We start from the raw sequence: 27,299 nt of genomic DNA, 5'->3' as shown, positions 1-27,299 counted from the left end.
TCTATCAGTTCATAAACTGTATGAGAAAATCAAACTTCTTTCTGAACCGATAAAAGAAGCCATTAAAAGCAGTGAGAAACTAAAAAATACAACCAACCAAACAAAAAAACCTATATCATATAACCAAAACTTAAAAATAAAATTGATTGTGAAAGTCAAACATCAAACTATCAATCTTCTGCATACTTTTTCTCCCTGGGTATTGTAGCTACTTAGATTTAAGGTTGTTTAGCAAGTTCAGTAAATAATAAACTGCTTAGTTTTTCTCCTCCTTTGGGGTTGATGTTTTTAAGTATGCTGGTCTTGCTGAAACTTTTACAAGCCAGACACTAAAGTATCAACATATTTGTATTATGCAACAGAAACTGTCACTTTTTGTCGTATCCTGAATGAATCAGTGAAGGGCATACTGTCCAGTTGTCTTAGTATGGTTAGCTGCACTTACATGCGCCATGGGAAACGTTGGAAATGTTTCTCTTTTTTCTCACTCCCTTGCATGTAAAGCTAAAATTTCCATTACTTTTGTATCTGTGCTGTTTACTTTTCATCTGTTTTAGTGGTTTGGAAATACATTAATCACTGGTCTTTCTAGCGTTTGGTCTTGATTATGTGGGAACAATCTGATTTTCATTTTGTTATTTACTTATGATGAGGTTGCTTGAGTTTATATCAAAATAAGTCTTTGGATGCTGCTACTATGTATAAATCCAACTTTCAAAGATCAGTGCATCTCTGGGAGCACTAATTGATGTGACATGTTGTTGGTTTTGTTTGTTCTATTTGTGCTATTTATACTGTTGGTGTTATTTAGTGAACAGCCTGGGATAGCTGTACACAAGGCCTTGATGTGGGTTGTGGTTACGTACATACAGCACCAGCAGGTTTTATTTAGTAGACTGAACAGTAAAACACTGTAGGCCACTAAGGAACCTCTAATAAGATAAGAAATTGTTAATCTATTTTGGGCATGTCTGACACTTCTCAAATGTACGTTGAAGGCTTTCTCCTTGACCAATATGGTTAAGAAAAGAAAGTTAAGTTGGGATAATATCCTAACACCAACTTTAGGCAGGAGAGAGAGAGAAAAAAAAAAAAAAAAAAAAAAAGATTATCCAGGATAAGAAATTTAAAGAGAGAAAAATCAAAGTCTTCTGAGTCTTCTGAAAAGGACTAATAGACTGCAACTATGAAAAGACTACAGACTATGTAATATGTAGGTGCCTGGTGAATACTTCTTACTGTGGTAGTGTTGCCAAAACCTCATTTATTTATTTTTTGCAAGTCCAGAGCATTAAAGATGTTGATTTATCAGACCTTTTTTTAATGTTTAGTAGTGAATTAGAGCATGGGCCATCTGCACTTGTTGCCCTCATTTAATGTGTGTGTGAAGTGTTTAAAAAAAAAAAAAAAAAAAAGAGAGAGGAAAAAAAACCCTGTATGCTTATTTCAGTTATTTCAGAAAACACTTTTGGAATGTGTCTAGGCACATCACTTGATTTATATTTCTGCTGAGAGTACCAAATGGGAATATGCTCATGTTTTTCTTTCCCTATTTTCTACTCCTTCAATTTTATAATATTGTGTATCCAGTTCATTCATATTGTTTTGCTGATTTCCATCCTATATGCATTTTACTGCTTTCTATATGTTTTTGTGTTGTGTTTTTTTTTTTTTTTGGTTATTTTTCATGTGATATACTTACTTTTGTAATGGAAACTATTCATTCTCTGTTTTGCGTTCTAGGGAAATATTTTACTTCTTTAATTTGACTGTTTATATTTAGTATCTTCCAGTATTTATTTTTAAGAGTTCTATTTTTTCCGTGTATATGTATAGCAGCAAGTATTACATGGCAGTGGAAGAAAAATGCTTTCCAAGTCATCTGCTTGTAGCCTGGTAACACTCTTGAAAAAATAATAATAATAATAATAATATGGATATTTTTTCTTTTACTCATTACCATTCCAAATCCTCAGTTCTATAATTTCCAATACATTATTATTCTTTATAATTGCAATAAAAATATTTTTTCTTATAAACTGCAAATTTTGAAATAGAGAATTTTGTGGTGTTTGTTAATGTTTTCCTAAGTATGGCATTGTTATTAAATTTGGATATCCAGGCCCTAAACCTGACTTTTGTATATGGAAAATGAAGCAAGCAACTAAGTTTCAGTTCAAAAGGATTTTAAATGTTCCATTTTATACATAATAATGGGGAGAAAGAAAAAAAAAAAAAAAAAAAAAAAAAAAGCTTAAAATCATTGATTAATTCCTGATCTTCTGGAGTTATGCAAACTTCTAATGAAATAAACACATCGTATCAGATATCTAACACTGTATAAAGAGAGTGAAAGTAGACTTAGACATTTTTGCTGCACATATCTACCACTGCTTCATTCTGGGCAAGGGCAAGTCAGAGTGGTTTTATGCAAGGTACCTGTAGCACAGGCCCAGTTCCTGCCTTCCACGTGTGTAAACTCCTACTCTAGCCAAGAAGAAGCTCATATGCTCAGTTCCTTCTGTTAGGTTTCAAAGATGAATCTGTCCTTCTCTAAAACCTTGCTTTAATGATGCAAACCTGTTTTTGAGGTATAAATTAGAACTTGGCCCCAACAGAAGAGTTGGTTGGATATGGTTCTTAAATCAAATATTTGAAGACATTTTCCTTCTGCTTTTCTTTCTAGGATCAATCATAAAGGCTCTGTGTTTCTAATTTCATCTAGAAAAGATCCATTTCATTTGAAATCTGTTATGCATAGCAGATATTTCTAAGTCAGGCAAAATTTAAGGGACTTCTTTTTTAGTCAAAATGGGCAACACCTTCAGGTTGGCTTATATTCACAATGAATATTGCTGGAATGTGCACTTAAATACTCCATGTTCATGTGAGACAGCCAGCTTCAGGACCTTGTTCTGACCAGAACCTTGAAATTATCACTTTCGTCTTAGGTGGATGCTCTTGCCATCTGGTATTGTGGTGTGACAGTTACTCATTTGCCTCTGTTAGAAGTTGTTCTGTGGGACTTCAGAGATCCAGAGAATCTTGAAACTGTCAACATTTTGATTTCTGCAGCAGCAAAGTGTTATTTAGTCCTGGATCCTCTGCTGCTGTTGTAGGGGAATGAGGATCCCTTTGTTTTGCAACAAAGGATCTCAGGTTTTGATTTACCTACTGAAAATCTTGTTCTCCAGGTTCAATGAGTTATTCATGTGCACAGAAAAGATGGCAGTTGTTATTGTCCATAAATGTTTACATACATAAATTCTACAGATAAGGAAATGAAACAAAGTCTAGTATTGATATAAGCCTTAAAATTTGTGTGCCATTAACTTCTATTGAAAGAACATTTTAGTTGAATATTTATTATTTTTTCTATAAATATTTGTGGGATTTAAGTGGTAGGTGTTTCCTTGTATGTAGAACGAAAAGTCTGGCCTGTGTTAACCACCAGAGTAACTCTATTACTCTACACCAGAGATGTGCTTAACTGCTAATTTACACATGCATGTGTGAGATGTTGCTATTATGTTGGTGGATTTTGACATTTGTCAGTAAAGCTGACATGCCTACTTTTGAAAATATCCCTGTCTTCATTTTGTTTTGATGTGATTATCAAGGCACAGGTTGTCTTTGTTCCAGTTAACACTGGGCTACCTGTTGTTATGGTACATTTTTAGATTTTGTTTTAAAGTATTATTGAGTTTTGTAACATCACTATAGCACTGACCAGCAAGTTGCAGACAAACTCGTTTGAAGTATGAAATGTCTTTTTCATCTTTCCCTGACATTACCATGTTCAGTTCCTCAGAATGTTTTCTCTTTCTGTGATTTCTTTTCAGCTGCTGCACATAAAGTGTGATAATGATGAACATATGTTTCAAAGACCCTCTACTTTTTTCTGGTGTAACAATGAGGATTCACCTCCTTGTTTAGATATCTCTTCCATTACGCTTACTCCTAGGAGTTCTCCTGACTCTAGACTACCAGCTGGATTGTTAATTCCACCACCTTCAAAAAGTGGTCTTCCAAAGCCAACCAGTGAATACAGCTGCCCGAGACCTCGTGTAATCCTGCTGTGCAAAAGCTTTTTCTTTCTTTTTTTTTTTTGGCTTTTCTGTGTTCTGTTGTGTATTAACTTGTGTTAAAAATTTCACATTTTGTACAGTGGTTAAAGGACAGAGCAGATGTATCTTGGATTCTCTAGCAATACTCTTAAAATATGGAATTTGCAAAGGCTTGCTCTTGTTTCTATGTAGCTTTTTCTCTCCCACACCCAAAACAAAATTATTATTTTTCCAACATTTTAAATTAGTCCATTAATGAATCTGCTATCTATCAATCTTCTGTTGAAATTATTATACTAAGAATAGCTATTCAAATCGAGCAATTCTGAAGGTCCAGTCTGAAGGGCTTTTTTCCTTCGTGAATTAATAGAAAAGTAGTTAGCAGTTATCTGCCTTTTAGTATACTTTATAAAAACTCTGTGCAAAATGAAGGGTAAAATTATTTTTAATTATAAGCAATGCTTTTTCATAGCAATATGCTAATAATCTCAACTTCTCTTCCATTTGCAAGTAACATTTGGCTGTATTTGGCAATCCATGGCTTTTTGCATGTGTTCACGAAATAAAAATGCTTCTTGTGCTTATAGGTATTTAAAACACACATTTCTTAAAATAGCTGACAGTTTTACTTAAACAAGTAGTATCAAAATGTCCGTCAACTTTAACAAAATGGCATATAGACAGAAATGTCGATATAAAGTTTGAGTTTTGCTGTTGTGCCAAAGAGGCTCATTTATGACTAAACATAAATACTGCTTATTTATCCACCTTCTATGCAGAAATAAACACTTAGCAAATAAGAAGAATCTACGTTAGTATTTACTGTTTCAGAGCCTTTCCAGGATTATCAGTGTTAATTGTAGATTAATATATGGCATGTACTTATGTATTAAACCGATCCCACCTTCCAAATGCAGACAAAACCTACCTACAATCGGATATGGTTTTGTTTGTATGATGAATGAGACTCTGTATATTTACTTTGGGTCAGGCATATACATTGCCCTGCTTTGAGTCAGATCAGATGTCTTCCGATGATCTCCTTCAACACAAATTATACTGAATCTCTTACCATGCATGAAAGCACCAGGAGGCTAATGTAAGGTCCACGAATGCAGTAATAAGGGACGATTGTGTCTAAGGAATATTCACTGAAATCTTTTCATAATAAGTATTTGAAATTGCTATGCTATTTCTCATATTGAGGTCAGTAAGGGATCTGTGTATGTAAAAATCTTTAAAACTAGTTGTTTTAAGAAGCTCAACTCAGGTCTAACAGGGTATACAATAACAGAGGGAGTTCTTTTGTTTGTTTTTGTTTAAACAGGGAGGAAATACAAATAAAGCAACGTATGACAATGTGGCTTGCTTTTATGCTTGGCATTTCAGTATACCCAGTTAGAAATATTCCTGTTTTTTGGAAATATTGAACTGTTTTAGATCTCTCATTGTCCAAATTAAAAGTATGGATTCAAAACTCCTAGGAAATATGTAACGTAGGACCCCAGAGTCTAGTTTTCTTTTAGCACTGTACTGAGGAAGACCATGCATCAATATTCTTTCCTTCTCAGCAGCCACTGCAGCTTCCAGATGTAGTTCAAGGCAACCTATGGGCTTGGCTTAGAAATATGTGTAATGTGTCATGAGTGGGCAGCTGCAGTTGCTGCAGCAGAGACACTAAAGAAAGAAACATTGCAAAATAAGACTTAAGGCCATAAAATTCTCATGGACCAGCATTGCAAAAGACAACCCGTTTGGCAGGTTGTGGTATTCATGTGTTCTGAGTAGAAGAATCCATCTGACTTAATTTAATCTGCACTTAAAAATTTTCATGTGAATATTTTAGTCAAATTGAGTCTTATTTAAAAGTAGCAGATTTTCCTGGTGCACAGCAGTGTGTCATTCTCATCTGCAGAATGTAGGTTTTTGAGATGTCTAATTAATAACATTGACATTAGTTTTCCATATGCATTTTGCCTTCAGCCTGTCAACGTGAGTTTTAAACTATTTTGTCACCTGTTTTAGCATTCAGTATGCTTTGATTTGACTGTGCCTTATTTGTGTCCTGAATTAATGGACAGATGGCAGGAGGAATGAGTCATTAAAAAATAAATATGACTGTAGAGTGGTAGTTAATTGTCATGTTTGGGGTTTCTTTGCTTATCCAGTACTTTTTAGAAGCCTGCCAACCTTCTGTGCGTTATGAATTTAATTCCTTCTATTTTACATGAAGGATGAGAATTTTATTTTGGAAATCAATATTCACTGTAATTCGTGTCCGGGTTGTTACTTATCAAAAAATACATGTGAAGCTTTGATCACAGTGTTTTTTTTTTTTTATCTCAAAAGGAAGAAATAGTAAAGAAGTAACACTGGGATTTTGTCTTCTAATTTTAGCTACTTGTTCTGTGCATTCAGAAATGTAGCGTATTGCTGTTGCCATGTTTCCTAAAGTGGGTCTTGTGAAAATAACTGTATTCATACTTCTGGAATATAGAACTGCTTATCACCAGCTTTTTCAGGTTTAACCATGATATATTCCTGGTTGTACAGGATTTACTGAAAATGGAAAAATTACAATGCTGCTTATGTATTGGGGAGTTTTAGCATGTCTGAGACTCTGAACTGCAAATGCCATTCGCTTGGTGTCAGGAGCTGTTTTGTGCATGCTGTTGTTTATTTTCAGCTTTTTTGAAACTAGCTCTTATCTGCATGCTGAAAAATTTAGTGTTGTGATTTTTTTTCGTGTGAAATATTGCCCTAATATTTATTGTCCTTATTGTAGGCAGGCAGTGTGACACCTAAATCACCCTCCACTGACATCTTTGATATGGTTCCCTTTTCTCCCATATCCCCTCAATCATCAACACCTACTCGCAATGGTACACAGCCTCCTCCAGTACCCAGTAGATCTGCAGAGATCAGTAAGTTTTATGACAACTGACCTAATTTTTTCTTACATATTATTTATTTTTTTAATAAAGCTTCTGAAGAGGTTTGCATACATTTTGCTTGAAAAGCCAGGTATGTTTTTTTGTAAATCACGTTTGATAATGACATTTAATTTTTATACCATCTTCCCAGTCATTGACGTTGCTGCCAAGTTACCTTATAAACAAATGTATTTACATGCTGAAACTGTATGGGGACTGTAATTTGCCTTTTCTTTCAAAGTATGTTTCTCATAGTTAATTCAGAAAATATTTTGACTTCCCTTTAGTTCTTTCCTTGTCAAGCCACATTTGTAGCACCTAAAATCTATGTTTCTTGGGAAGATAGCAAGTGGAATAAGTATGGTGAATGATGATGCAGAAGAGAGTTTAAGAAATCCCTCAAGTTGTAGAGTCTTGGAATAATATTTTTAATACTGCATTTCATATATCGTCTACAACTTTGTTTTTCAGTTATAGTTGATGAACCAACATGAGTGGGAAATTCCTGAAAATCTCTAAAAGATGATTAATAATAGCAAATGTATTTTCCAAATGTTTGAAGGCCGTTAGATTAAGATTCTCAGCTTCACTGGAAGTCATTTAGGAGTCCACAGATTGTTTCTGAAAGCTTTGGGGACTTGGGGGAGGTGAGGGAGAGGGAAGCAAACATACAAACAGTGCTGGAGTTTGTAGGAATATCAGTCTGAAGGAGGTACTTCCTCTCATGCCTATTTTAGTATGGCTAAGGAACATTAATGTTACTGTCTGCCAACATACACCATATTTGAAGAGTTTCTATCCATCTTGGGGGATGTTGCTAGTACATAGAATTTTCAGGTATGAGTGCAAACTGCACAATTATAAAGATGCAGTGTGAAACTTCAGTCAGCGAGAATATTCCCCAACAACTTATGTACACACCTTTCTTACAGAGATGTCACCCTCTGAAGAGATCTTGAGGGTGTGAATTTAATAATAAATAAACAAATCTCTTCTATTTAATCATATTTTATAATTTGAAACAAATTTGAGGTTTTTTAAAAGGCCTATTAACAGAATTAAAAAGTGTTAAAATAGTTCTTTCATAGTTTAGTAGAATACTAAACCAAAGTTTACTAGAAACAAAACTGCTATAGTAAGATTTTTTTTGTCTTTGTAAAGAACAGAAAAAAAAGACGTCCTCCCCCCAACATTAACTGTTTTTGTGTTTTGTTGTTTTTTTTCCACAAAAATGCAAACTTCAGATATTGTCATAAAATTTATCTCAATATGCATATCCAAAATCAAAAGTAGTAGCTTGAATTGAATTATAAGACAAGATTATTTTAGCAGTTATCCTGCCCTGGTTCCACTTCAAGAAATTGTGGGTTTACATGGAAGTCAGCACCCAAAACTGAGTGTTCCTGAGTATTCCACCTGTGTGATTTTGTATTTCTTGATTCACTGGACTTTCTAATAGAGAAAATATGATAAATAACAATGTGCACTGTTTAAAAGTGCTGTGTTTATTTTACACTTGATTCATTTGCATTTAAATTAAGCTTACAGAGTTCAGAGATGTGGCAGGCAGTGCCGCGTCTTGTCAGCTGTCTGTTAATACTGCGTGCTCCTCTGTGTGCCGTGCTTCAGAGGGAGATTACAGAATGATATACTGTTCTGTGTATACTGTTGATCCCTGCTCTTTCAGTCTGTGTCCTGGTATATTATATGTTGCAAACTGCTGCGTTCATCAACTTAACATCCTTTGGCATATGTCAAAAATGCACTTTGAAACAGAAGGAGATTTTATATTCAAACAAGGGCTTAGTGTCTTAGATGAGAAAGTTCAGATCCCTTAAGAACTTCATTCAAACTGTGTTATGTTGCAGTATTAATAATGTGTACAATAATGCATTGTTTTATATGTTATTGCTGCCAGTAGAGGCAGGCTGGCGTTTCTTTCTCCAGTACAAGACAGATAGGTGACAACCAAGATGAACCAAAGTTTTGAGTCTAATTTTCTGAGGTGGTCTTTTTGTGTTCTTATCTCTTTTTTCTTTGTCACAGCACTGGAGCATTTTTTTCCCATCATTTTTGATGAAATTATAGGATGGTTTTATTGTTTTTTATCATTTTTATAAATGACGTCTTTTGCTTTGATTAGTGCTCAGCAAGTAGTTCATGAAGCCTCAGATTGCAAATACTGGAAGAAGAGTACAGCACTCACCTTTTCTTGGAAAGGTTATCTCCAAATCATTTTGGCTTTTTTAAAAGGGAAAAGATTCTTGCAGTTTTTAATTCTTGTTCAGCAGTAGAGCAACATGGCTTCTCAGTAAATGTCTACACAGTAGTGGATATCTAAGTAATAGCAAATGGGTTTTGTTGTGTTTTGTTTTTTGACTATTTTAGAGGAGAAAAGTTCATGCTCTTTGGGAAGGAATTTGCAGATTGGTCATATATATGATGTCTCTTTAGATAATAATTACAAAAGAGTGACTCTTTGAAAAACAAAAGACCTTTCCAGAATTGTGTTTCTACTCAAAATGTTTCTGAGAATTACTTCCTTTAATGCTGATTTTACAGTGATTGGCTTGCAGGCTAAACAGAAATATTGCAGCCCAATACAATAATTATTTAATTGAAAGATTGACACATACTTAGTGCAACCAAAAATACAGTGTTAAACACCATACTGCTGCTTCCTCAGAGCATGGGGTAAGGGACTGCAAGTGTTCTTGTAAGTTATTGTGAAAAAATAATAAATTTGTGTATTTCTTGTTGGCACAGCATTATTGTCTTATCTCAGAGAAGAGTGAAGAGGAACATTCTGTTGAATTGTCCAACATTTATTTCACTCAAAGGCATCTGCAGTAATCCAAGGTCATAACTGGCAGATGTAGAAATCTGCTCCAAGACGCTATCTTTCCAGAGTCTGTCATGGTGGAGCCTTTTTTTTTATGGTGTAATAACTCCCTCTCTCTTTCTCTCTCTCTCTCTCTCTCTCTCTCTCTGTCTCTCTCACACACACACACACACACACACACAAAGAAAAAGAAAAAGGAAAACAAACAAACAAAAAAAAGTAGCCTACAGCTAAGGGAAAGGTTTCCTGGACCTCACTACCTCAGCTTATTCCAAATACTTTCTTGGGTCCTTATCTTCAGTGTGATTAATTTTTGTCATCACAGCTGCTCCAGGACATCTGGGGAAACCACATATCAGCATAACTCTGTATCTGGATGATAGCTAATGTAAAGAAGATTGGGATTCAAAATACAGCAGAAAAGCCAAATATTTGTAGAGTTTTGTTTGCTTGGTTATTGCTAGATTGGTGTTTACCATGGACTGCAGGCTGCTACTCTCCAGTATTACTTGTTTCTTGTCCTGAATATCAGATCTTACTTACTTACAGAAACAAGAATTTATTACCTGTTCATGTCTTTCTGTGGTTTGAATTACGCATGTAAAATGTTAGCATTTCATGGTTTTGATTTTTTTTTTTTGTTGATTCCCAAGCAGTGAATTTATTTCTTCCCAAGAAGGAATGGGATTGGACAGAATGAGGGAAAGGAAATTGTGTGCTGTTTGAGGAGATTGTTTTCAAATGCTTACTGGTTGCTTTGTATTGGAGAAAGAAATGCCTATCTACACTACAATTATTTCTAAGAGTGTGTCGGGCAAGATATTCTTGTTATATTTAATATATTTTCATGCAAATACTGTAGCATGAAATAAAATACTTCTGGTTTCTCTAGTCTCTACTAAAAAGGAGCACAAAAGTGAAAAGCAGGGTGAATACTGGCAGAGAAGCTTATGGAGATCCCATACAACATCGGAGCCTCTGTAGTGACTAAATTTTAGTATTCATCCAGTTTCTACTTTTTCTTCAGGTTCTGTTCAAAAGAGAAATCCTGATGATGATATTGAAAGTATTTCGTGGTGCATTATTTCTCCCTGACTCTTAGCAATGCGCTCTCTCATATAACACATAATCTTTAAAGGCAGAGAAGCAGTTGTACTATGCACTTTTACAGCCATTTCACTGAAATGGTTGTCAAATTGAGAGAGTTCCTGAACTATTTCACAGAAACTCAGCCAGGAAATACTTACCTATTTTTAATTTGATTACGTACAGTTTTAATATGTTTTAAGAAACTGTTTTCATCTTTTTTTTTAATCTGTTTTTAAAAATCTGTTTTGATAAATTACTTCCTGGATAACTTTAAAGTTGGCCTTGAATAGCAATATGAATAAAATAATCCTTCACGTGAAGGCACGTTCCACTTAAGGAGCTAAAGCTTCTGCCATTCTCCTGCTAATTAGCTCAGTACTGTCATTAATAAAAGCACAATAATTAGGCATGAATGAGAAAATGTGCAGAATAATGTACAAAATATGTGCTTTCAAAAATAGTGATAAGGCCTTTCAGTCCTAAGAAATGAAAGTTGTGTCTTTCATAAATACATTCTTCGAATATTTGTGAAGGCTCAGTGTTGAAACTGGCTGCTTTTAGCTGTCTGAACACACACAGAACTGACAGTTCCTTTTTAGGGTAAAAAATAACCTATAAAAAAGAGAGGAGGGGAAAAAAATGGACTTAGATACTGAACAAATAGATTTATGAGACACATAAAGCATAATCGCTTTCTCCTCAGTAGAGGTTATTTTGAAAGTTAAAGCTGCTCCACATCTGAAGGTCACCAAGTAGGAGCATAAAAACATATAAGGACACTGGTTACACTGGAGCAGACCCATTTTGGATGTGAGAGAGACAAGGGTGAGGTAGATCCTATTTTTTACATTATATTATCCCAGTTGAAGTCTCTTTTTCATAAAGGTGGTCTGCCTTTGCCAGGAAAGACGGAAAGTCTAGATTTGGAGGGGGCTCAAGTGGGCTTTTGGAATAAGGTTCTCAGATCTGGGCCGTCTTCTGTTGCCATGTGACAATGTGTAGCTGCTAGAGGTGATTTTTAAGCATGTTATTAATCAAGTTCCTGCTTGCTTCTGAACTTTATTATGGGAATAATGGTAGCTGCTAATTATTTAAAATATATGCATATATTTAAATATGCAGCATGGTAACACCAAATGATTTAGGTCAAAGCCCATGGACACTTGTGTGTACAATAAAATGTTGAAGAGCCTAGCCATGTAGAGGTCTAAAATTTGGACTCCATGGATGCCAAAGTAATTACTTACATTTAGCCTATACGAGCATATATGCAGCCTTTTCAGCATTGTGACAACATGACTGGTAACACTGTGACATGGATTTTGTGTCATGTTCTCAATTGTAGCTTCCACAGTTATGTTAAGGGTAAAATTTTAGGCTAAACCAGAAAATCAGCTATTAATTTCCAAGGTACTAATACCCCTTTTCAGGCTTTTAAGGTAACACTGTTTAAAGTTAGGTAGTATGATTACCAGGTTTCTTGCTGGTCAAAAATGAAAGTCAGAATACAGGATAATGGTTTTAATATTTTCTCCAGCAGTAATAAAACTGCGTTAACTTTGAGTGTTGCCCCCAACGTGGTTGAATTGTGTTAGAAAAATAAGCTTCATACAAGTTTTGGTCAAGGCAATGTGAGATTGAACAAGTGTATATAGATGGCACTGTTACCTGGAGAGAAAAAAATCTTAATATTGAGAAGAAAAAATGTATCTATATAGACTGTTGCATGCGAAGAAGTAGTAGCATTACAGTGTTCGAGTAAGGGAAAAAAAAATATTAGAACTGTTTCTTATTCAGATTTAAAAAAAAAAAAAAAAAAAAAAAAAAGGCACTAGACAGTATCCTGCTTCTAAAAAGTTTGAAACTGTATGTTGTGACAGAGAGACATTTGTAATCATTGTATTTATGGATACAGATTTAGTGGAATTTTAGGGTAAGTGAGCTTTCATGGTCTTCTACTTTCTGTCTCTCTCTCTCTCTCTCTCTTTTTTTTTTTTTTTTTTTTTTAAACCTGTTATTCCTTGCTTGGGTTTTATGGCCCTGGTAATTAGTTGTTACTACCAGTTGTGCACTGAGGACCTCTATCAAGTGACCTTCCTTAAGTTAGGGTAGTCATCTGTCTTTACAAAAGGCCTTAACCTGATGGTGAGGAGTGGCAGACAGGAGATAGGAAGGCTAATTTATTTGGGAAAATGTGCTTCTGACATAATGTTAAGATGAAATTTGGCAATTGACATGCAGTTGTTCCCTCTTCATTTATGAAACCCCTATACAGCCTGATTACAGAAGGCACTTCAATAGGAGCTCCCTTATTCAAATTGGAATTTCTTCTCATCGGGTCCCTGAAATTCTTACAGAAGGCACAAGCCTTTAATGAAAACCACATAGAGGCTCAAACAGAAGTTGATGGTGTTCTTGGAAAAATATTTGAGTATAAAGGTTTGGAAAACCAATCAAGACAGGACTTTCAAATATGAATGTTAAAAATTGCAGTTAATCAATTGTGTATCTGGACGTGTTGTTATTCACCTTTTAAGGAGATGTAAGCTGACTTTTTCAAGGAGCTATTGTCATAGATCACACCTTTTCTCTCAGTGACTCATTTTTCTGTTGTTCCAGAGAGAGACCTTTTTGGAGCAGAACCTTTTGACCCTTTTAGCTGCGGAGCAGGAGATTTCCCTCCAGACATTCAGTCCAAACTAGATGAGATGCAGGTAATTATTGAGTTGTTAATTATGTATTTTTCTATGGCAATATGAATATTATTGAAATACGTCTTTAGAGTATTTTAAAAATGTTTTCTAAGCTGCACACACACAAGTACTTGGGGAAAAAAAACTGATGGTTTCTTTTTGTACTCATGGGCTTTGAGTTGGAATTTGAATTTGTCTGCCTGAAATTCCTCTCAAATGTTAGCCAGTGGTATTCAAACAGACACCTGCACATATTTAAGGCTTCTCAGCAGCGTAAGCAAAATGGATACTGCTATTCCTGCCTGGGAAGGGACTGAGTGAAGTTTAAGAAAGAGCTGAGGCAAGAGATGCACTGACCATGTTATTCTTCAGCAGTTTTCTGCTGCTTTTAAACGTATCCATATTTGCTAAGGCATTCCGGGGCTTAACTATTAAAAATTGATTCAAGAATTCTGAACTGATGTGTTTTTTCATCAGAAAATGTTTGTTGGATCTGAAATACTCTATGGTATCTGTTCAGATATTGACCCAATTTTGAAGCAGTGATAGGAGAAAACTTTCAAGTTGTGGACTAAGTTGCTCTTCTCAGTCAGGCTTTCTAAACTGCTAGTTCCTTGCCAACCTTGCTTATCTGTTTTTTCAGCAGCCTGCCAGCAAAACAGAAGGCTGAAAATACAGGGAACTTGAATTTCTAGGTTCCTGGCTCCTCAGCAGGAAGCGTTCCCAGACCTCTTGTATCTTGACAGTCTGCAAAGTATAAGAGCTAGCTCTCAGGCTCTTGTAGTTCCTCATTTTTAAATGTCTTTACTACAATTTAAGTACAGTTTAATTTTCCGAAGTAAAATTTCGGAATTCCTATTCACAGGCAAATTTAATTGTTCATGTCAGTTTTAGGGTGGCACCACTGGCAAAATCCATTCACTGTGAGATAAAAGCCCAAATCTTTTCACACCTCACATTGATATATATCACCTTCCATTGAATATAACCTGTTTTAGGAAAAAATGTACTACAGTATCTGTGGATACTGGGAAAAATCCTGTGGTTATAGGTAAGTTCACATGCTAGGAGCTCTTATTACAGGTGATGTTCTGACAAAATTGCAAACTGTTAGGCCATGACTTGTAAGTGTCATCACTTTATAAAATATCAGTAAATGGGTCAGCAGAAATCTTTATCAAAGATTTTTGAAGCCATAAAATGGAAAACTTCTTTCAGCTTTTACTCTGACCTAAGAAAAATAAGATATAAAATAAAAGATATTTTAATGCATTGCTATGTCCTATTGCAAAGAATATTGCGTTAGTTTGCCCTGTACATAAACGTTTTTCTCACTTTTCTGTGTGATTTGTAAACTAGTCTCACAGAGAGTCTACCATACCCTGAAACCTTTACTAAAAATGAATTAGTAAGTCTTTGTGTTGGCATAAAACTTGTTCATGTGTAATCCAGTTGAGATCAAGGGCAAAGCTGACAGGATGGGGGGGTTGTGGGTAGAAGTCAATTCTGAGATTGGTCAAGTCAAAAGCTATGTCCAGCTACTTTCCTATGACATCCTTCGATCACTTTGTAAGTCACTGTTAAATTTAGTTGCCATGCAGAAGTTCTTTCTATAGATTATATTAATATGAATCAGTGGTGAAAAATACTGATGGAAATGTTTGTTGTTGTTTTTTTCCTAATATCTCTTTTATCTTCTTATGCTTTCCTTGGGTGCCTAGCGTCAGCGATGGTTGGTATATCATATTTTAATAATGGCATTTAAATCATTTACAAATGAAATGTGCACTCATTCATACATAGGGTTTTCATTTTTATGAATGTGTGTATGTGTGTATATATATATATATAAACTTTTAAGATTTGTTTATTATGTATGCAATCCTGTAAGTCAGGGACATTTTCAGTTTTAGGAGCCTACAATTTTTAAGGTAGAGACAGCTGATTTTAGTTTTCTTGAGTTGACAATACTAAGCCTTCATTTTCTTTGCTGTTTGTTTTCCGTGTGTTCTAGAGAAATGTCCAGTTCTTTTCTTTGGATTGTCATTGATGGTCTATCCAAACCTGTGATATATAGATTTATTTATTTTTTTTTTTGTACTAGTACAGTCACTGATGTAAAAGTGCTTATAATTGGAAATACTTACTTTAAAACTTGCAATGAGCAGAAGATAGCTGTGCTAAAGGTCAGCAGTTGTTAGACACAGCCTATAAGGAAGAAGAGAAAAATGGCTGCTACAAAAGGCAAAATCACAAAGCATGTAATGTGCTCTGAGAAGTCTAAAATTAGGGAACATGAAGGAAAAATATAAGCTGCTTTCCTTCTCTGAAGTGCCAAGTTAAGGGAGATGTCTTCACATTTTTGAAGTACAGCCTCAGCTTCAGTAAATATGTATATTTCAATAAACGTGCAAATGCCATTTATATAATAAAACATCGAAATATAATTCTAAATAGTTCTAAATATAAGCTTATTCAGAGACGGTGTTGTTAAGTATAGCTTAACCTGAAGTCATAGTGGCAAGCCAGCCAGCGGCCGGAGCAGCTCAGTCCAGTCTGTTGTCCCATTCCTCATATTGAGCTATGTCAGGCGTCATGCCCCAGTCTGCAGAAAAGCTGTTTCAGAGTACATGTGTGCTGGAAGATGCCATGTAAGAAAAATGGGAGAAGAAAGCACAGCAAAGCAGAAGAGGCATTGGGGAACAAACTCCTCACTAGTGGGTGCTTTTGCTTTGTATTCATTATTCTGAATTTAATGAGATCAGATCAAATTTCTCGATTTCTGGGGGAACAGCTTACATTTAAGCTTTAGGGAGGATCCAAATTTCATAGTTAAGCTCTTTCTATTCCATTTCTCAGTCCAATTTCTGCTGATCTTCTTGGAGAGCTCTAAACTCCAACATGTGCTGAGATCTGAGTTTTACAGCTCAGACCTCTCTCTGATGACTCTCCAACCTCCTGTTTCCCCACCCTTGTGCTGAAATGTATTTTCATCCTATTTTGACTGCATCCAGGCATTAATAAATCTATTTTCCCAGAAATCTTGCAGTGAAGGGAAGTTTCCCTGGATCTTGAATCATACCAACAACAGCTGCTATGATTTATTAAAATCTCAAGGTAGTTAATATCCTAAAGCTTCCAGGAGCTGCAGGCCATTCTCCCTGCATGGCCCAAAGCAGTCAGGAGGCTTGTCTTATTTCCATCTGAAGTAAGTTATGCTCAGCCCTCTAAATTATCATCTCAGAGACACGTAGATTTATCAGTGGTTCATTGGGTTTGGGCTGAATTAAACTCATTGAGTAAAGGCAGGTGGTGAAGGGATAAACAAGCTAACCTCAGGCAGAGCCATAAGGGTTGACTTCGGCATATTTACCTTGTGATAAAATGGATGTACTTGCCCTTTTTTACTGTTTGTTGTTTTTAGCCAGAATAGTTGACATCTTTATATCATGAAGAATCAAAAAAATAGGTGGGAGTTCTGGAAGAGGGGTTGTTTTCAGGTTATATTTTCCACTGAAAACAAGCTTTGCTTCTCTGAGACCCATCACATCTGTTAGCAAAATATTGTCATTTTTCTGGGTAACTACGATATTTAGTACTTATGTTAAGTCATCTTGGAAGTTAAAAAGTTACTTGACACTGTTATTATGGAGATATGAGCACAGAAGCAAGGCCCAGTACACTTTATAGTCCTTCTTCTTCCCATTCCTCTCCAGTATCTGGGAATGGTCAGCTGATTTGAACCATTTTCTGACTAAATGAGAAGTTGCTGTTTCCCGAGGCCTTAAAGTACAGGAAGGCATGGTGCACATGTTTCTTGATGAACAGGCAGTGTGTTATGCTAAGAACATATATTTGTAGAAGCTGAAATGTTTATATTGAATATTTTAAAATTCTGAGTATTAAAATTAATTATATCTATTTTATATATACAGTACGTAATGTGTACCAAGTGCTGACTATATGTCATTTTAAAGAAAAAGTATTCTGCCTAATACATTAATCCAGTTTATTAATAAAGGATAAAAATGAAACAATTTATAACTCAATTTATGACTACTCAGTGATTCCAACTGACATCATTATTATTACAGCTGTGAATGCTGGGTTTTGGAGTGGAGAGTAGAAGGTAGGCACATACTGCACGATGGGTATTATAATAATCATACAGTAACAACAAGTAGGAACCGTAAGAATTGAGAAAAGTGTGTGTATATGAACCGTATTCCTGAAAGCGGATGTAAAGCTGTAAGTGTTCTGCATCACCATGAAAACTACAGCATAGGATACTGATATTCTTGCCTGCATAAATCACAGTTCAGCTGTGTCTTGATATAAAGGAGAATCTGTTCTTAAAACCTTGTCTTTCTACAGCTTGGTTGATGACAGCTGATGGGGTACAATTTTTAAATTATCATATATTTGCCAAAGTGGAATCTGCAAAAATACAGAATTATTGAAGAATTTGGAATTAGCTCGCAAAACTTGTGGGGCTGGGAATGGAGATGGATGTGGGAGGTATCAAGTCTGTGCTTTCCTGATCTTCAGGAATTTGATTACAATCACTTTGTTAAAGAGTCTGTTGGGATAGTACACTATGATTTTTCCCTTTTTGAGGGCCACGTTTAATTTAATGGGAATTTTGGTTGAGGCAGTCTAGCTTCCTTTGAGCATCCTGGTTTATAATCCTACACACTTCTTTTCCTCTACCTTAAATACTCTTAAAAATAAATCTTTATTTGACATTCTTTTGTGGTCTGAAAAATGCCCTGGTGGCTATCCTGAAGTCCTGTCTGTTTTTTGTCTTTTTTTTGTCCTTGTGGTTGCCCTGAAATTTAGATCCTACAAGTAACTGTAGGATCTGACCCTGTGATGACAGTGAATTTTGCGTAATATAATAGGTGAACATCAGAAAAAATCTTCCATGATCAACATAGCAGCACTAAGATAAGCACACTTACAAAGCACAGATCTGATTTGCTTTTAGGTGGCCAGAAAAACAGCATTGGACATGCAGCTGCATGAGACACCAACAAACAGTACTCAAATATAGAGAGGAAAGATAAGAGCATGCAGAAGGACCTGGAAAGTATGCGTGTTCAGTCATAGGGCTGGCACAGCTTTGAAAGTGCTTTCTGGGGGGCTATGTAAGAACTTGCATGTCCTAGTTAAACCAGTGTATTAAGCATCTCCAGGTTGAAGTACTGACTATCCCTTTTACAATCTCAAAACTGGAAGCATCCTTTAAATATTTAGACAGATTAATATAATATTTAGACAGATTAAGATAATTATATATTTTTATAATTTTATAATTTTTAAATTTTAGACAGTTTAAAATAATATTTAGACAGAGTTTAAGATGCACAGAAATTGAGGGTTTTATGATTCAGCAGGCTAAAATGTAGGGCTAATCCTAGGACTTGTGCCCTTGTGTAAGCAGTCCTCCTCTGTTACATCAACAAAACTGCATCCTTTTGGCAAATGAGCAATGCCCATTTATAACAGGTTGTGTTTGACTTGGAACTTCACACAGTTTTTTTTGAAATATCTTCTGCATTGAACACTTTTCCTGATAGCTTGTTAAAAAGCACAAGGGGGAAAAAAGTCAAATATAGCAGTGAGTTTTGGCAGCACTATGTCACTCAGGTAAGGCAAGTAAGCACAGTTGGAAAAGGTTTACAATCCAGTAGTGCTTTGTCTCACCATCTTATAATATGAATATTAGGAAAATGTGGATTTTGTTTGGAAGATCTGAGATCATTTAGTAACCATCTCCAGGAATTCGATTCTGTTTCTCAGCATTGCTCTTCTGATGGTAGTAGCTGATGGGGTTATTAAATATTCATGCACTTTTAAAAATCTAGCATGTGGTTTACATTTGTTTGAAATGAAGCTGATGTGATTTGTGATTTATCTTTTAAAGCCAAAAGGTATCCTCTTGAGGTACTCCTATGCATTATGAGAAAAGACTTGAGCTTATGCCCAGTCCCAGTACAGGCTGGCTTACCAGAAGATTTATTTTGTTTACAACATGCTTGCTTCATAAAAGTACATAGTATTGATTTCATAGCACATGATAAATGTTCTCCAAGTGAACTGTAGGCTCAGACCGTACTGAATTGAACACTGGAACAGGTGCCACTGGAGTTGATGTTCTCATGGCATTTCTATTCAGAGCCCTTGTTTCCAGTTGCTTGCACCTTTACAATATTTTCACCTAAAATACCAAAATTTTCTGGTTTTAAAGATGACTTTTCTTTTGGAGGTCAAGACATAAATAATCAGCTTATTTCAAAGAAAAAAGCGAAATGAAAACAAGAGTATTTTCCCCACGTTAAAAGCAATGTTGTTTTAGAATTGATACATTTTGTAAACCTAATACAGGTACTTGAGAAGTAAGTTATTTTCAGTAAAGTGGGTGGGTGGGAATGTCTACTTTATCTTAGTGCTTCTGCTAATAAAATAGAAGAGACATTTTAATCTGAACTTTTTAAGAATTCCTTTGCTCTTTCTAAAGAACATCATATTTTATTTCATTGAGTGTTACGTGCCTTAGAAATTCACCTTTTGTTCTCTGCAATAAAGCAGGTATGATTTTATTTGCCTTTTAGCAAGGCTCAGATGACCGTAGGCTGTAAAGCATACACCTGTCAATGTAACCACACAGTGAATGATTCAGAACAAGCCTCTGAGATTTTGTTGAGTACCACTATGCTTTTCGTTGGAGTACTTCTAAGATAAGGGATTACTGATTGTTATTAATTCCACATGTCTCTTACAATGTTCATGACTTAGATCTCCTTCAAGTATAAATATAATAAACTTTTGTTTATATAACAATCTAATATTTCCTGTTTATAAACTATGTTGAATTTTACACAAGAACAGCATGGTTCAATTTATGTAAACTAATATTCAATGTTTTTATTTTAATAATACTTTCTTCTTTTAATATACAAACGTTATTTCTTTTGTTATAACACAGATAAATCCTTCTGTACATTAATGACTAAGAGAAACTTAGAAAAACTGTCTGACCAAATAATGTAAATGTGAGTTATCCTGTGAAGCATCCTTTCAAAAAGTCATTGAAGTGCTAATGCTCAGAATTTGACCTAAAAATAAGCTTGAATTTACATGTTTGTAGGAAAAGGTGATATTCCTCCAGAAATTGCTTTCCTTTTTATTAACTATGTCTTGTTTCATTGCAGGAGGGGTTCAAAATGGGATTAACTCTTGAAGGCACAGTATTTTGTCTTGACCCACTAGACAGCAGATGCTGATGCCAAGAAAATAAATGTGAAATTCCTACGCAGTGTTTATTTTGAACACACATTCACAAGTATTATCCATGTGCCAAAAATTGCTTTTTTCAACATGTAAACTCTTATGAGGTTTGCTTCTGTAAAAATCCAACTTAGTTCCAGTCTTTCCCTGTACAAATGTAAAAAGTTGTATTTGTTTATGAAATATGAATTAAATTACACTGTTGTGTTTCTTTCTCTCAAACTTTTGCCCAAGTTTACTATGCTTTATGACTATTAGCCTGGAGAAGTTCTTCAGAAAGCTCACACATACCTCTCTCTGTAAACATGCAAGCATGATTTTTACATAATGCTTTACTTGGCAGTATTTTGAAATGAAATTTTTAAGCCATTATTTAAAGTTCAATCAGTCAAATGATTAATTGCAATTGCAGTTAAGAAAAGCAGAAAATACCTACCATTAATATATGCTTAAAAGAAATCTGAATGCTATGTAATTAATTTCTATTACCTTGTACAGTTATTACACTGTATATCTGTTGTTACTAGTTTGTAAAATCCATAATATTTTTAAGTCCTTATATCATGTTTTAGAAGCTAACAAATTGTTAGTCTGCTAATTAGTGTTTAATGAGCATAGAAAAGCTCCTAAATCACAGAAATTACAAAGTCACTACCCTTTGTTTTGATATTTTATAGCTAAATCATAAAGTGTATAATTTGGAATTCATTACATGCTAACAATAATTTGAAAATAAGATTATGATCTTGCATTTACTTAGAAATTTCTGTAATTTTGTGCACAAGCGGGCACTGTGTTTATTGGGATCAATTCTGTAAGTTGTTTTCAACACCTGAGCATTCAGTCAGGTCTGTTGGATATTATTTTCATGGACTGCATCAATATTGTATGTCTTAATATAATTTTGAAGCTTGTTGCAAGAATTGAGTCCTTCATACTCATTACTTGTTCATGTTACACAAACAACTGCAAACCAAAATTTTCAGCTGCTAGTGAGTTCAACACTGACCTGTCTATGCATACTCTTCACTAATCTTTAACATAAGCAATAAAATAATATGCTAAACTTATGTCAGAAAAGTATTATTATCAGTGTTTTGATGCCCGAACACCACCTTAGTTCAATTGAATCCTTCTAAAACTTCTTATTTTCCCCTTATAAAACATAAAGATGTGGAAAAAAAATAGTTTTTTTGTGTATTTTTTCCTTTTTTTCCTGAGAAGTTTTTTTGTGATAGTGTTATGGTTTTGTCCTTAAGAGTTACAGTTTACACAAAAAATGTATTTTGCAAATTCACTGTCACATATATATCTTCATGCCCTGTTCAATGAAGTACTTCTGCAATAGCCTTTGAAAGTCTGCTGAAATGAATTATTCCTGAATGCATTATTCCTCTTCTGAGTTTGACGTGTGCTCAGGTACCTTGCTGAACAGGGGCCTTAATGTTCTACATTACAATAGTCTTCCTTTCTGTTAGTGTCTTTTGAACATTCATATAGAATATTATATATAAATATATAAATATATATAAAATCACTAACAAATAGAATAGTATATGTTTCATAAAGAAAAGTCTTTATAATTTTGTTTGTCATATAGTATTTTGGAATTTGTATAATGAGGATGTTTAGTAGCCATAGTAATGGCCTTTTTTTAACAAATAGAATTTGTATTTTTATTGTACTTTAAAAAGCTTTACATAATAAGCATATATTTAGTGGTCATTTATTATCAATGGTAACATTAAGATAATATTTGCACATTTTAAGAAATGTTTTCTTTACCAATTTTTATGATAGTTGACTGCAAATGGCATGGTTAAATATTGCATAACTGGTCAATCCATATGAAAACGCTTAAATCAACACAACAGTGCATTTTTAATGAAAAGGCTCTGTGATCCAATTGGAAACTGTATTTCTATGTAATCTCAAATGTCTGTTTAATTTTGCCTAAAATAAATGTTTTTAAATAAATTGCATCCTAGAACACAATATTCATTCAGTTAAATGCTTAACGGAGGGAGGGAGAGAGGGGAGGTGTGTAAATGTTGGGTAAGACTTGCCGTGAAAAACAGTTCGGTCACCTTGGTAAGAACTGATGAAGAAATGGTAAGATCTCATAAGAGTTAAATCTACTGATAAGAATCTGATGTCAGATTATGTAAAATTACAGACACGTTTTCTGGCCTTTGATTTTGGGTTTGGCCTGATCTGTAAACAGGAGAGAAAGTCTGTTTTATATGCAATTATCTAATGCTAGTAATTAGAATTTTTTTATTCCTCATTCCTTTCCTGTCTTTCTGCAGTGCTTCATGTGTTTAATGGACTCTTTTTATTGCCTTTTTTTTTTTTCCCTTATAATTAGCTAATATATATAATAAGATTCTAAATGAACCTATTGGTTAGTGAAGGAGAAAAAAAATTCTTGTCACACTATAACTCAAAACCTATCTAACCTCTTCTATTTGCAGAGCTGGGGCTTGGACAGTTTATAGGAATGCACACTGTCAGGCTAGCAAGAAAGGGGTATGTGTAACCTCCTGTGAGTTAAACACAAGCTATTCTTTCCTTGAACTCGTGTTATCAGTGTTCCCAGTAGTATTCGTGTTCTTCTACAGGTAATGCAATAGTGTTGCAAGCTACATTTTCAGGCTGTTACTTTATGTATTTGAGACCAGGGTCTAGGTGATTGCTCTTGCTCTCCTTAGAGTAAATGGGAGTTCTCCCATTGCTCTGAAAATAACTTTGTCTTTGGAAGCTCTCTTGTTGCTAATTCCCAGTCCTTCAATTATATTTTAAAAACAATCTCTTTAAATAACATAAAATAATAAAATAAAATAAAAATAAAATAAAATAAAATAAAATAAAATAAAATAAAATAAAATAAAATAAAGCTTGAGAGCTTGTTCCTGAGAATGTCAAGTGCTTCTGCTAATTGTGTGACCTTGGGCATTACACTTAACAAAAGTCTCCTGTTTTTGAGCCTGAAAAAGAGCAACATCATCTACAGGATTAGACGTATGGTGCTAAATTAATTGTGAAGGAGAAATTTTTGGATTTGTGAATTTGTCCTAAGATATCAGGTTTGTGCCACTGCACTTACTTAATTTGTTTGGATATCTTTTTTTTTCCTCTTTTGTTTTCTTTTTTAAATTTCTTTGAGCTCTGCTCACACTGCTGACCATGCTCTGAGTGCATTACTTCCTGATGTGTCATATTGGATTTTAGTTCCACTTGTCAGCTGCCCAGCTACTGCACTGCCATATCACACCAAGCTGTATTAACAGCTAGAAGAAAAATTCCTCCCTTTCTATTTTTGATTATTTATTTTTTATGATGTGGGCTGTTTTCTTTTTTCCTTCCCACCTATTTAGTACACTTCCACATAAGTAAATAAGGTGCTTAGGTTAGAATATTTCTTAAGTTTATACAAGGTTAATTTATATGTTTTCTTTAATGACTTTAATTTACTGAGCATCATCACAGGATGTTCTTAGCTTAACCCATTCCTCTTTATGCAGATTGGCTTGTAAGTGGCTGTCTTTTGTCTCTCCGTGTGACAGATTTCTGCTAGATTTATAATTGATCAGGTCATTCAAATTGGCAAAGATATATGCTTCATGTGGCAAAAGGCGTTACATTTTATTTTGGCTTTCCTTATGGAAAGGAGGAGAGGAAAAAGAAAGTTCCCTGAGTCTTTTCACACTTCTAGAGGTAAGCGTAACTGTGTAATCCCAAAGGTGATTGAACTTGCCAAGAAATGGAGCTGGCTCGGAGACTTCATTATGAAGATTATTTTTCAATTTGTTGAACTAAGCAGGGTCTCAGTCTCTCAGAGCAATTCTGCTTCACATAGAGTCCCTTCTGCAATGGCAGTGTGTCACTGCCTGAGAAGTCCTCAGTGAAACATTGAGAGCCCCAATTTTCCTTATATCCTGTTGGTTGCTACAGATTGTCAGCTTTGGACACTCTTAAGAAATATGTTAGTGAATGCAGCTGAGCAATCAGCTTTCTTAAGATGACATTTTGGGCTTTTGCTGCTGCTTTTAAAAACAGAGGATACAAAAGTCACTCTTAAAAAAATACAGGTTAAAAAAACTAACTAGCCATACAGTCCAAAATGCAATCAAAAATGCTTGCAAGCTGGTGTTCTGTAAGCTTCAGCTAAAAGACAACAAAGCAAGTAAGCTTTAATACATAATTAACCTGCATTTTTTTCCCCATTTTAAGACAAATGTTCTTATGAGAGACTGGGACATAAGTTGCATTGTCAGCTAGTGAAAATACATAGTACTTCTCTTCAGTAGGACAGAGGAAAGGATCTCCTTTTGACCAATTATTTCAGATTGGAAGGGAACATTTTCTTCATAGTAAAGCCTGACATTTGTAATATATGTGGCGTTCTTGAGACACTTCAATATTCATTGTCAGTGCAGAGATTAAAGAAACTGCCCATTTATGTATTAAAACACTGCCTGGAATTTACAACATTCTTTCAGTGGGTTTCATAGACCACATAATTTTTGTGTGGGGTGGGGTAAAGGTTTTTGAACATGGTAATATGCCATTTAACCCTTTTGTGCTCAAGAAATATCTTGAGAGTCTAATTTATATATAGTTTGGGCTACAAAAGTGCAAGTTTATTCTCCCACAGTGAATTCTGGAACGGATTAAATTTTAAGGCTCATATGAATGGCAGAATCAGTGATTGAGTTTTTGCTTTTTTTTTTCCACATTGTCCACTATTTAGTTCAGTAAAGATTTATGCCTTTGTAATAAAGAATAGGAAAAATAAGGAGCAGAATAGGAAGGAAGTATAGCAGAAAGATGAGGTAGAAAAAAATATCATACTGTGCATTTTTACTAACTTTATCATTTTGTTTATGAAACTTAACTTAGTTAATAACATCTTTCTCTGCATTATCAGCTTTTATGGCTATCTCAGGATTGCACAAGGGACACCAAGAAGCAGATTTGACATATTTGCTATCAATGAGAACAGGTAGAGCTATCTGAGCTAATCTCTTTATTAATCTCCTTATGATAAAAGAGCTTTCCCAAAACAGGAGTCTTGGAATAGACCCTTCAGGTTTTTCATGACTGCAGTTACCTTTGCAGTTTCATCCTAATGCAAAGCTTTTTGCATTAAAAAAGATATCTGGAAAATCCATTCAACTGAGTCTTCTTGGGGATCTACCGCATATAGCATTTAAATAGTTGCAAGTTTTATTTCTTCTATTTTTAAACGTATTCTGTGAGCATTTTTTTCAGTTAAAAAAAAAAAAAAAAAAAGAGAGATGCTTTTTGAAGCTTCTGTACAAAACCTAAAATGTCTCCTGTGATACTTTGTTAGATCTGAATTAGGAACACAAAACCTAAAGTGTCTCCTTTAATACATTTTTCTTTTAGATCTGAATGGGGAAAAAAAAAAAAAAAAAAAAAAAGCTTCCTATAATTACAGTTGGGGAAGTTGTTTGTGTTATGTGGCTGTAGACTAACCCTGAGCCTGAAGACAAAAAGGTCCTGTGACAATATTAATTTGGTACAAGAAAGCACAAAGGTGGCCTGTTAGAATTGGAATATTTTGAGCTTGTTGCATTGAAAATAATGAGTTCTTTAGGAATCTCTGCTGGTTTGCTTTTGAAAATTTTATTATGTAGTTTATATATATATAAAGGATCTTTATTTCGTTGTTTTCAAATAGTACTTTTTTTTTGTTTTGTTTTCCATTTTGGAATAGAGCTACCATTATGGCAAAATAAAATCGTCTTCAATATTAATAATGCAGGATTATGTACCAGTGGACAAGTTCCCTGGTATAACCATAATGAATTAGGATACTATGAAGTAGCCAGAATAGATCTGAATTTCTGAGACACTGCAAGCCTGGAAAAATTATTATTATTAATAATAATAATAAGTCATGATCACCGTTGTAATTTGTGGCAGATTAACTTGGGATGCAAAACTAGCAATCACATTGTGGAAAGAAAAAATAAGGTAAGAGGGTTTTCATGAGGTGAGAGTTAAAGAGAAATTTCACATGAGAATGAAAATTGTGTTTGGGATTTTGTCTCTTTGGGTTTATCCATGCTCTCTTTCCAAGTGAAGCAATATTTATGTAGTTTTAAATGCTGATTAGACATACTCCTTCTGAAAAGCAAAAGCCTAAATAATTAGTGCCTCATGCTGTTTTCAGATTATCAATAGCAGTGTCTAATGATCAAAAGTTTTATTCTGCCTTTCCAAGTTGTATGTCTGTTTTCTCATCGTTAAAGACATTAAATCTGTCCTTCAAGGTGTTTAAGGATTGTTAGCATTCACTGTGTCTTATTAACTACCTGTGGATTGCCATAATATTTAATGTACACTGTAAAAAATT

The 27,299-nt window shown here is 34.6% G+C and overlaps 1 protein-coding gene across 5 annotated transcripts in view; it reads left to right on the top strand.

Moving 5' to 3' along the window:
- Positions 1 to 22,900, top strand: part of GULP1 (GULP PTB domain containing engulfment adaptor 1) — a 152,782-nt gene extending 129,882 nt beyond the window's left edge. For 4 of the 5 annotated variants that reach the window (XM_082763743.1, XM_082763740.1, XM_082763741.1 and 1 more), the window contains 4 exons: positions 3,843 to 4,067; positions 6,853 to 6,991; positions 13,551 to 13,645; positions 20,839 to 22,900. In XM_082763743.1, the coding sequence (XP_082619869.1) occupies positions 3,843 to 4,067; positions 6,853 to 6,991; positions 13,551 to 13,645; positions 20,839 to 20,910 (531 nt within the window). In that variant the 3' untranslated portion in view covers positions 20,911 to 22,900. The remainder of the gene's footprint in view (positions 1 to 3,842; positions 4,068 to 6,852; positions 6,992 to 13,550; positions 13,646 to 20,838) is intronic. The other variant, XM_082763744.1, reaches the window with a different exon arrangement.
- The last annotated feature ends 4,399 nt before the right edge of the window (positions 22,901 to 27,299 follow it).

Source organism: Aythya marila (assembly GCF_965140915.1).
Source record: "Aythya marila genome assembly, chromosome: 6".
In the NCBI taxonomy this organism is placed as follows: Eukaryota; Metazoa; Chordata; class Aves; order Anseriformes; family Anatidae; genus Aythya; species Aythya marila.
The sequence above is the reverse complement of the archived record's forward strand: the minus strand, read 5'-3'. Positions and strand labels throughout refer to the sequence as shown.